Source organism: Palaemon carinicauda, chromosome 30 (assembly GCF_036898095.1).
Source record: "Palaemon carinicauda isolate YSFRI2023 chromosome 30, ASM3689809v2, whole genome shotgun sequence".
In the NCBI taxonomy this organism is placed as follows: domain Eukaryota; kingdom Metazoa; phylum Arthropoda; class Malacostraca; order Decapoda; family Palaemonidae; genus Palaemon; species Palaemon carinicauda.
The window spans coordinates 65,321,998-65,333,949 of NC_090754.1; the positions used below are offsets into that span (position 1 = coordinate 65,321,998).

At 35.3% G+C, this 11,952-nt stretch overlaps 1 protein-coding gene across 2 annotated transcripts in view; it reads left to right on the plus strand.

Moving 5' to 3' along the window:
* LOC137623222 (uncharacterized) overlaps positions 1-11,385 on the plus strand; it is a 183,268-nt gene extending 171,883 nt beyond the window's left edge. For both annotated transcript variants that reach the window (XM_068353943.1, XM_068353942.1), the window contains 3 exons: positions 909-1,084; positions 2,043-2,246; positions 4,201-11,385. In XM_068353943.1, the coding sequence (XP_068210044.1) occupies positions 918-1,084; positions 2,043-2,246; positions 4,201-6,211 (2,382 nt within the window). In that variant the 5' untranslated portion in view covers positions 909-917 and the 3' untranslated portion in view covers positions 6,212-11,385. The remainder of the gene's footprint in view (positions 1-908; positions 1,085-2,042; positions 2,247-4,200) is intronic.
* The last annotated feature ends 567 nt before the right edge of the window (positions 11,386-11,952 follow it).

The following is an 11,952-nucleotide window of genomic DNA, read 5'->3' on the forward strand; positions in this document are numbered from 1 at the left end:
GAACCGAGATATGTCTACTGTAGGTTCTAGATCTAGAGCTTTCAAATAAGTTTCCCCAAGACTATACATTAAGCTCCCACTAGACATTTGAAAGAATGAAGATAATAAGGCTTCCAAGAGGAAACTGAGGACATGCTTGTTTTCTAAGTTGCTTCGATAACGTGGATTTTAACAATAAACGTGCAATATGTGGTGTGAAATGCAAAATACCTAAAAAGTTTACAATAAACAAAACGCGAAGGTCCTGTAGAGATTAGGGTTCCCCTGCAGTATAGGACCAGAAAAACAGAACTTAAAGCAAAGTGATGACCTAAGAAGGGAGGTAGATATCCGTACTTATAGTCAACAGTGGTGAGCCGTAGTCCAATGAGGATAACCGCCAGTTATAGAAAATTTTGTTTCAGGTAAAATTTGAGGAGTACATTTATTATTATTATTATTATTATTATTATTATTATTATTATTATTATTATTATTATTATTATTATTACTCACTAATCTAAAATCCAAATTGGAAAAGCAGGATGCTATAAGCCCAGGGGCTCCGACAGAGAAAATAGCCCAATGAGGAAGAAAGGAAACTAGGAAAAATTAAATATCTTAAGAACAGTAACATTAAAATAAATATTTCCTATATAAACTATAAAAACTTCAATAAAACAAGAGAAAGAGAAACTAGATACAACAGTGTGCCTGAGTGTACCCTCAAGCAAGATAACTCTAATCCAAGACAGTGGAAGACCATGGTACAGAGGCTATGGCACTACCCAAGACTAGAGAATAATGGTTTGATTTTGAAGTGTCCTTCTCTTAGAAGAGCTAAGTGATGTTTTTCATTACTTTCACCATTAATATTTCGCTCTGTTACTTTTCATTTATATCATTAATATTATCCTCTCTCTCCACAGGCGTGAGTAATGACCGCAATGATGGTGGGCGGCGGAGGAGCCTTTGGCGGTGGACTGGGCATGGGGAGGGGGGCGATGTCCCCACACGCCTCTACCTCGGCACATTCCCACAAGCTAAACTCCCCAAAATCCCCACCTTCGCCCGCCTCCAGTGATTCCCCAACCTCACCTGCTAGGTAAGATGAAGGGAATTTTCTCGTTGGGGGCGTGATTTTAAGGGGGAAGGAGTATTATTTAGTAATTGAGGTTTTATTAACCACAAAACGAGCTGTTACTCTGAATGAGTAAAACGTTAAAGGCTAAAAGTTTCAGTTCCAGTTCCAGTTCCATCAGAATAGATACTCACCAGAGCGTCAGCCGAGCAAGCCCAACCACAGCAGTGGCCTCCCCAGTAAACAGTTTAAACTCACGGTGTCCCGGACGGGGATCGATCTGTTGCCATGCGAATACTAGGCGAACACGTTAACACTATACCAGCCAGTATAAAATTAAATTTAGGCTACGTTCCATACATACGAGTTGCTTATATTTAAACTATTTTTTGCTTGCACCTATATTTTTAATGATTTATCACATAGCACAAGTTTATCTTTCGTGTAAAATTTCATGTTATTGTTATTAGTTGTTATTCATGTTAAGAATGTAAATTTTTGTCATTAATTTTATGACTCAACACAATTCTGCATATAATTATTTTTTTTTTAGTTTTATGTTATGTTGACACCATTCTCGTGTTTATTTTTTGTTTGGGCAGTTTAGTACAAACTAAAGCATAATGTTCAACAAAATCATTTATTTAGTTCATAGACTTTCCAAATTTATGTTACTTGCACTCCCCCCCAAAAAAAAAAAAATCACGTTTGGTTTTGTATAATTTGATCGTATTCGGTTTTTACATGTTATTCTAACTTACTATTTATTTGAGCTATCTTTTGTAAGGTTATGTAAGTTTGTCATGTTATTTATTCAATTGATTTTTAGCTTATTGATTAAAATTATTTTCGTAAGTACAGAATTAAAACGATTTGATTCAGTGTTGATACAATAGTTTTTATAAATCTCTTGTAACATGATAGTTTCATTTTCTTCAAGATAAACAAGATAATTTAACTAACGCATCACCGATCTCCACAGTCCTGGCAGATCCGGTGGAACCAAAGCCTGTGGAGTATGTGGAGACGTGGCCAAGTCTATGCACTTCGGAGGTCTGTCCTGCGACTCGTGCAAGGCCTTCTTCAGGAGGTCCGTGCAGAACAACGCCTACAAGGGCTTTACCTGCCCATACGATAAAAAATGCGTGATTGCAGTGTCATCGAGGAAGGCATGTCAGTTTTGCAGGTAATTTTCAACCGGATTGTAGTTTTTTTTTTTTTTTTTTTTTTTTTTTTTTTTTTTTTTTTTTTTTTTTTTTTTTTTTTTTTATGAATCTATACTCTGCATAGTCATTTCGGGGGTTAGAACCCCGTGATACCTGATGGTAATTCTCTTGTAAGATCACTCTCAGAAATATTATACAGTAGGAAGCTGCCGAAAGGAACTTCCGTCAGGACGACATGGCTATCACGCCCAAAAATTGATTTCTTCTTCTTCTTCTTCTTCTTCTTCTTCTTCTTCTTCTTCTTCTTCTTCTTCTTCTTCTTCTTCTTTTTTTTTTTTTTTTTTTTCTTAAATCTCATATGGGCATTGTTTAGATGGTTATTGGCGGTTTGGTTTAGTGAATGACTTTATTTATGCAAAAGAAATCCTTGCTTAGTCATTTGTTGTAGATTTAATTGCAGTGCACATATAGACATTCATGACATAATTTTTCATTAGTTTTCTTCCTTTCCTTACAAATGTGCTATTTGGAATTATTTGCTTTTTCATTTCATAATTGGGTATTTTCATGTTACTGCCCCACCACTAATTTCCGATACAACCCCAATACTATTTTTTAGGTTAGGGAATTTAATCTGTAGGTCAGTGGTTCCCAACCTTTTTCAGCTTGTTACCCAATTTAGCATGCCACATTAATCATGTTACCCCTTTCACAAAATGTTGTCAACATTTATATATATATATATGGATAAACTAAAACACTAGAGATAATTTCTTTTATTTATTGTATTAGTACATTTTGCATCTCTAATGACTTACCAAAGATGTCAAGAGCATCAGTGAGATGGTTGGAGTTGCATATTTGAAGCTAGTTGAGGAATTCTTGGTTTCGTGACATTTTTCTGTCACCCCCCCCCATTACCCCCGAAAAATTGCTATATTACCCCCAGGGGGTAATTTACCCCCAGGTTGGGAACCAATGCTGTAGGTGGATAAAATTCAAACCTAACCTAACTTAACCGAACCTGAAAATAGTATTGGGGTTATATAGGAAATTAGTGGTGTGGCAATAACAGGAAAGTACCCATAATAGTCAACTTTTTCCCCCCAGATTATTAATTGTTGAAATTATACTACTGAAGCTTTTTTCACAATGCTGTACACGAAACATTATTTTATTTTTATCTTTCATATTCTAGGCCCATTTGAAAATTTTCATCAAGTTCGTTTTCCTCACAGCGAAATTCGTCCGTAAGGGAAAAACAATATTAAAACATTGTGATTATGATCTAGTGATGAATGAGAACCATTTGGTCAACATTTGATGAAATTTGGTCCTATGATAATGATACCATTTTTAGGGCTATACAAAATTTATCATTTTGTGAAACACTCCTGTGTCTCTCATAATGGTTTGATTTTAGACATATTGTACTGTTCAATTTCATCGCTTTGAAAGATACATTAGGCTTAAGTATGTCAAAACTACTTTTGAAAAGTAACTGTCTAATATATAATTTAGCAGTTTTATGAGGATATTACTTAGAAACTTTATCTATATCTAAAAATAGTTGAGATCATTACATATAAACTTTTTGTGTGTTAAAATGTTATGTTCAAAAGATTTATTTGCTCCATTATGAACTACACACTGTAATGTTGGTATAGCTTATTTAAAGTAGCGTTAGTAGTATCTTGGATAGTCTGGATTTGAATACTATACATAATAATTTCCGAAATTTGATATATTGTCGGGTAGATGAAGATCTCTCCACTTTATTTTTTAATCATTTCACTTTAGTTTCAAAGTACTTATAATGTGTCTTTTGGATGTTTCAGACACTGTTATTGTTGTTTTAAATAAAATGTAGCACAGCACTATACTTTAAAAAGTAAATATTATCTAGCTAATTTTTTTTCTTCTGATTTTTTACATTGATCCTCCAAATTTTAACAAGTGCATTTAATTTTTCAGATTCAACAAGTGCCTATCTATAGGCATGGAGAAGGGATGGGTCATGACGGAAGATGAAAGGCGCAAGATGATGCAGCAGAGACAGCAAAAGAAAAGTAAAGATGAAATTAGAAAACAGTGTGAGATGCAAGAGTTGGATAAGTACTTCTTACCTGAGGAAGCACAGACAGAGATTTCCATAATAAAATCTCTGTACAAGAAGGCCTATCAAGATGTTCCATACGATGAAAAATGCAATGACGATGGAGCAGGTGGGGTAATGTCACCGTGGATGACATTTTACCGAAGGATGGCTTACTTCTTCTCCCTATTTCGTGAATTCACTGAGCTTCCAAATAGTGATCAGGCCCTATTATTGAAAACAGCTATAACATCAGCTGGTATAATAATGGGTTCAGTTGTATTTGATGCAGACAAGGGAAAGTGGCCTGGTAAAACGGTAGCAAGGACAGGCTTTATACCACAAAATGTGACTACTCAAAATGTTGGGAAGCTAGTGCCCACTGACATGATGGCCAGGGTAAGGCAGTTCTTCCGCAAGTTTCAGACAGTATGCCCAGATGAAACTATGGGTATGATACTTATTTTGGTGGCTCTCTACTCGCCAGAACTAATGGGTCTTGAAGCTAAGGACACTATTCAGCAATTGCAGGACCGCTACACAAACATTTTGCATCGATATGTAAAATGGAAATATAGGGAAAAGTCTGCATTAATGTTTCCTAAGGTTATTGTATCTCTAGCAGACATAAGAGAATTAGCTGAACTTACTGGTCAGATTCGTATCCAACAAGGCATGATGAAAACTGTGCCAGATGTTGTTTCCTTGATGAAACCAGGAGCAAAACCATCCAACTCTAATGCGTCGTCTCCAATGGAAACCAATCAAGAGGAACTAACTAGTAAAGAACATCAGGAAGTTCCAGATATTGAGATTAAAGAGGAAGTTTTAGATAATAACGATCCCCTCACCACGCCTACCGCTCTGAAACGCGCCCGTTTGGAAGCCACGGGTGGTAAAAGAGATCACATATATCAAAAAATAATGCAAAAGGTAATGGAGCAAGTGCAAGGCTCCTCGCTCCATTTGCGAGTGCCTTCGCTGCTCCCGTTTATCCTTCAGATTATTAAAAAGGTTGGATCAGGCAACAATTCCAGTGCCTCTCTTCCAACGGCGCCTCGTCCCAGTGCCAAAGGATCACAACATCAAGTTAAACAGAAGGGTTCAAAGCGTCGTCTTGTTGAAGTCAAGCAAGAAAAAATCGATGATGATTTTGATTCACAGGATCTATCCAGTCTGACACCATCAGTTCCAGATAGTCCTAGATCCATGAATGTTCACCAGAATATGCTTGGGCTTCATAATCCATTCACCCAACCTCATCAACCGTTCCATCAAAATCATCCCCTACCGGAAACTAAAGACCACTTCACATCACACCGCCGCCACCACCATCAGCAACAACACTGTATTCCATCACCTGGATTTTCACCTGGAGTAGAGTATCCGACTTCCCCCATGGATTCTACAGATTCATGCGATTTGCTGCCCACATCGCCGTTGCTTGCACAGGCTTCAAGGTTGTCCCCCCTTCCTATGATGTCACAGCAAGCACCTCTTAACTCCACAGATATGCTCATGCCTTCTCAGGTAACTCAAATGTCTCCTGTAGCACCTTACACGCCACCTTCCACTATTTCAACTTCTCCCATGCCTGTGCAACAGACATGTATGATGCCAGTACCTGATAGGCCATTAGCCTCACCATTGGCTGCTCCATCCCCATACTCAGATGCATCAAATTCCTCACCTGAAAGTTCTCAGTCCCCTCTTGAGATTTTTACTGAGGAGTTAACAGATGTTGAGATTGAAGTGTTGACTCAGTTACTTGGATATTTTTCCAATGTTGAAAACCTAGACAATGTAAGTAATCTTAAAGAAATAATTCCTGGTCATCTTTTAGATGATCTGCAGAGAAAACTTTGCACATACTCTCTTAAACCAGAGTAGACTAGGTAGTGCATATTGTAATTACAATGGAAATTCAATTTTTTGAGAAAAGAATACATATATGCAGTAGTGATGCATTATGGGGATTGCATATTGCTGCTAGAAAATCACAGTAGCATATCAGCAGACACTGTCAAGGACAGTAACTATGGCTATGAAGTGGTATGTGAGTTGAACTGTACATAAAGAGGAGTCTACAATTATATTTTTAGTGTTGTTATAAATAAACAAAAGTAAGTTTACTGTCCAGAATTTGTATTAGCTTATACTTTACTGGTTATTCCGAGTGCTACATCTTCCACCTTTAGAAACTGACAGTGAAGTTAACCTAAATCTAAAGGTCAATACTGTATAATCTGAGCAGATTGGTAATTCAAAATATATCTTAAGCATGAAATTCCCAGTGGCTCTTCTTTGTGCTGGTGACATCATATGCATTGTATATTGATGTTTTGTGATAAGTGTTTTTTTTTTTTTTTGTGGGATAGTGCCCAAATTGTGATAATCAAAATAATCATAAAGTTTGGGCCAGGTGTCGTTTTGAATTGTCAGTGCAGCTGCATCCAATCTCTGGCAACATAGTTCCTTCTGTACTCTTTTAGTTTAGAAGGGCTGGGGAGTGAAGTTAATCTGGGACTAACGTCAGTTTAATTGGCTAGCTTCATAGTAACGTTTTTGTTAGATGTATGTGTCAATCAAGAGGACGTCAAAACTTAAAAACTTAATAAACAACGAATGGAATGAACAAGGCGAAATTAGTGTACTGTATTAATACCTACGTGCTACTTTGCATGACTGTACAGTCTTCTTCATAGTACAGACACAAGTCATTCTGACTGTGTAGCCTTCTAATTATTAGTTACACTAAAGTCATTACAAAGGAAAGTAGTATTGGTAACACCTGATGCAGTAGAGTTTTCGAAGTTTGGAGGAAAATTAGTTTCTGAAATGGCAGAGGTGAAAATATAGTACGTCCATGGAAGATTGCCCTTCCATTTTCGTCTGAAACTGAACCAGACTGTGTAATTGCTTGAGAAATGATAAGTGTCTTTTACCATCACGGTAGGGGAGATAAGTTTTGTCACTCCTTGCAGAAAATTATGTACCGTAGCTGTTGAGCAGTAAAGCATTGGCATGCTTTGCTCTTAGTTGTGATCTCTCGTACACAAGATATAGTTGGTAAACTATTAAATGACCAGGGATATGATAAGCCTTATGATGTTGATTAATGATAATTCTATCTATTTTGAGATGGTAGGCATAACATATACAGTACACTTGATACTTTGTGAGATTTTAAACTCTGCAGCATTACTTCTTATCCTAGGTTATTATGAGTTAAGGTCCATTGAATGATGTTTATTGACTTTAGTGGGTAATTGTATACGTAAGTAATGTTTAAACAGCCTAGCTTGTAACAGTTATGCACATTGTAATCAACACTTGATGGAAGAACTATGGGCTAAGCTGAAAAAAATCATCCAACTAACCTCTGAAGTTTTCCTTAAATTTGTGGTTATATATCACCAGTGTTGAAGGTTATTGGCGAAGAGATATACCATTTTTAACAAATGAATGAGAAGGAAAATGGATAAGTATAAATGTATAGGAAAAGGACCAGTAGGCTTCATTGTACAGAACCATGTACCCAAGTGTTAATGATTCTGTATACTGAAGCTGTATTTCTATGAAATCATATCAGACATAAATTCTTTATCTGCAATTGAGGTTACTGAAAAGTTTGCGTTAAAAATGGGGAATTTCTGTACTGTCATTCCAGAGGTTTTTGAAAGTCCTCTTTCTGCAAAAGTTGATGTCAGTGCACATTTATAATACGCATGACTGATTTACCTTCCCGCTACCTCACGTATATATGTTATGATTCTTCAGTACCTGCTCTTTAAAGGTTGCTTTAAGATTTATAAAATCATTCTGTACGTATTTCTTAAAACAAAATGATGGAATGGTACTGACTAGCATAATCAAACAAATTCTGAATGTACTCATTTAAACGGAGTGTGTACAATGACGACATTTACCCAAAGCATTTACCTACATGAAATTCTTTTATCCTTTTACCCTAATACAGCAGGAATATGGTATAGAATAGTGTCAGGCTTGATTAGAAACCCAGCCTGTTCCAGAGGGTTTGCATGAGATGCATTTGTATGGTGATGGTGTTGTGGAATTGAAGGATTCTGTGAAAAAAAATGAAATCTTAAAAACTTTTTACTTTAGTTCGAACTAAATTTATAGTTTTAAGAGATCAATTTACTTTTGGTAATTTATATTTGTTAACTGTATATTTGTTTTTTTTCAGTAACTTATGTTATAGATATTATAGTAGTCAAACTATGATTTATTTGATGTAAGAAATTATTGTTTGGAGAAATTCTAAATCTATTTTTTTCATCTTAGGTTTATTTTATCTTTGGAGAGATATTTAACGGGTTTAACCTGGCAAAGATTTATAGGAGATGCAAACTTCAAGTGCTGCATTCACTTTAATGCATTGAAATGCATATAAAAACTGTTGTGTTAAAATTTTTGCTATGTTGTATTTATGTTTTTTAGGTTTATTGAAATGTACATTTTTATATGATAACATGAAATGAAAATGTGTTCCCTATTTGGTTCTAAGAACCTTAAGTTTAATGTAAAATTGTCCAGAAGATAATTTCTATGCCACTTGCAAGTCCATTGGCTCTAAGGTAGTATATGGCAGTGATGGATGAATATTCAACCAACTGTTTTTAATCATAGAATTAATTTCATCCATGACTTTAATGGACGACAACTAAGCCTATGCTCTTTGGTCATTAAAATTCAAGTACTCTGTAAGATGCTGTTTCTATTGTTTTTTGTTTGTTTAAGGAAGCCAAGCTGATTACAGTACGGCCAAATCTGTGTAGCATGGAGATTGTTATGCCCAGGTGAATTAAGATATGGCCTTAACCTTGTTAATGTACTGACAAATTCTACAGGGTATCCACTGATAGCTTTTAAGTTTCCGGTAATTAGCTTTGAACAGGCTGCGGAGCGTAGCTGTTCCCTTGTCGTAGTGGGAGGATCATCAGTCGGATGTTGTTATATGCATGTCAGTCAATAATGCAAGATTAATGTTAGCATAGGATTACAGTATATATAGTTGTACGAGTAGGTTGTCATGATTTTTGGTGTTTGAATAAGTTTTATTTTGTTTGTGTACAGTTTAGGAGAGTCCTTCATTATTTTAACATTTGTTATTTTTTCTATTTATTTACATTATTTTTTGGTAAAGTGATAATGGGATAAAAATGGAAAATAGGAAAAAAAATTCAAAATTTCTCTGTATACAATTGGTGTTCATGTTGCTGTGCTGTATCTGATTAGTACATTATGCTGCAAAAGTTTACAGTAGCTTGCAATCAAGTCAAATATGTAGACTTACCCTGCACACACACACAGACATTGTTTAGATTGAACAGATGGTAGTTAAGGCAAATTTATTTTTAGTGGTGAGCACAGTCTCCTCATTGGAGCAACAAAGTACAAACTTTTACTGTCCCGGCCAGCTGCATAGATTATAATGAGGTTTCTAAGAAGTATCCAGACTTTGGATGTATAATCTGGAATACATGCCTTAGAAAAGCCAGCCTTGAATTATCATTTTGTTGTACATTAGAAAAAAGAAGGTTCTTTAGGTCCTAGTACATGATTTATAATCATTTACAGCAGTCTGACAAGTATGTGGGAGATGTACTTGTAATGTCTTACTGACGTTGAAAATTAAGATTTGTGACTGGCACTGTTGCCATAAAGGTCATATATCCTTACAAGGGAGAATATGTCAGCTTTCATTATACTAAGGACATTGGAGTGCCCTGTTAAAGGATTTTTGTTCTGAAACCTTGACAGAATTGTCTACTATAATTATTGGAAGAATTTTGGGCATAACTAACATTTAACTGAGCATTTGCTATTCTTGCCTTCCTGGTACACTCCAATGCACTTAATTATTCAAAGCTATGTTCTTCTGGATGTGTTGCTCAAGTGATTGTGTGATTGAATTGTGTGTAAATAACTATGTACATGTGTATGCATGCATTCATTGATAGTGCTTACATACACATGGTTACATACAAGATGACATGAAAGTATATAGTTTAGTTTTAGATTCACTGTTGAATGTTGTGTAAAAGCTATATATATTTTTTTTTTGGAAACTAACTTTTGATGGGTGTGAAGAGTAATTTTATTGCATTTTCAGAAACACTTATGCTCATGTTCAAAGTTCACATCATTGTCAGCATTTTATTTCATTCTGAAACAAAGATATATTCATGTAGTTGGAAGATAGCTGTTCATTTATCATTATTCTGACTGTTGTACGTTGCATTGCAGCCATTCATGATTGAATCCTAGTGCCATGAACCAGAAGTAATTGGATGAGGGAATGTTTTATCTCTCTGAAGTAGATTCCCATAATATTAGTGAAGTTATCTAAATAAGAGAATATATTTTTAAACTATCTCAAATAAATTTTTTGCTTTCATTTTATTTTGGTTGAAATAACTACGGTACGTGGTCTACCACTGCTCCACATTTCTTGAAAGGAAGGTATTGATGGAACACTTTATATGTTTATGTTTTAGTTACACTATTCATGATATAGTTCATCTAGAGTTGTATATTTTTATTGAAATGCTTTCTGTGATACTCGTTATCCTCACACACATTTATTTAGCCATGCTCATTATTCAAGTCTTATGCTGAATGGCCTCCCAGGCTCCATTGCTGCCAAATTCATAAATCCATTTACTCGGGTTAACAAAAAACTGCAAATTCACCCGGTAAAGTTTTAAGTCACTCTCTACACTGATACTAATAGCAGTCAAACTTTATCCATTCAACAAAGTTTGTCTTTTTAAGAGCTATGAAGAAATCTAGGAATTAATTACCTGGGTCCTTTAATACTGCATTGTGAGATGAGCTTTATTGGTGACTATTGATGCTACTTCAGAAATTTGCTTAATCATTATTGTGGTTCCAGAGATGACTCATCTAAAAACCATCTTGAATTATTAGTTTATAGACTGATTGGAAACACACACTCTCTCTCTCTCTCTCTCTCTCTCTCTCTCTCTCTCTCTCTCTCTCTCTCTCTCTCTCTCTCTCTCTCTCTCTCTCTCTCTCTCTCGTTGGAAAAGCAGAATTCTATAAGCCCAGGGGCCCCAATAGGGAAATTAGCTCAATGTGGAAGGGAAATAAGGAAAAATCAAATATTTTAAGAACAGCAACAACATTAAAATATTTCTTTTCTATATGAACTATAAAGATTTACAAAACGAGAGGAAGAGAAATAAGATAGAATAGTGAGTCCGAGTGTACTGTTAAGCTCTTATTTTCATAGGGCTTTTAGTGTTCTTAGTAAACAGTAGAAGAAAAAAAAATGGTAAAGAATATGTAATTTAACCCGAATGCCGAGTTAAAAGGAACTTTGAGATTAAGATGGAATTAAATACAGCTTAATGCAGAAATATTTGTATATTTTAGTCATTATTTATTGAAGACAAAAACTCTAGAATAGCTGTCGAGTGACCTAATTTCTTTACTAAAAAACAAAACTGGCTTCCACAATGTAATGGGTATACAGTATTGTATGTATGAAAAGTCAGTGCCTTCATATTGATCTCATTGAGCAAAACTATTGTAACTCGAGAATAGATTTGATTTTTATCAAATTAGTGTCATTGATTGTT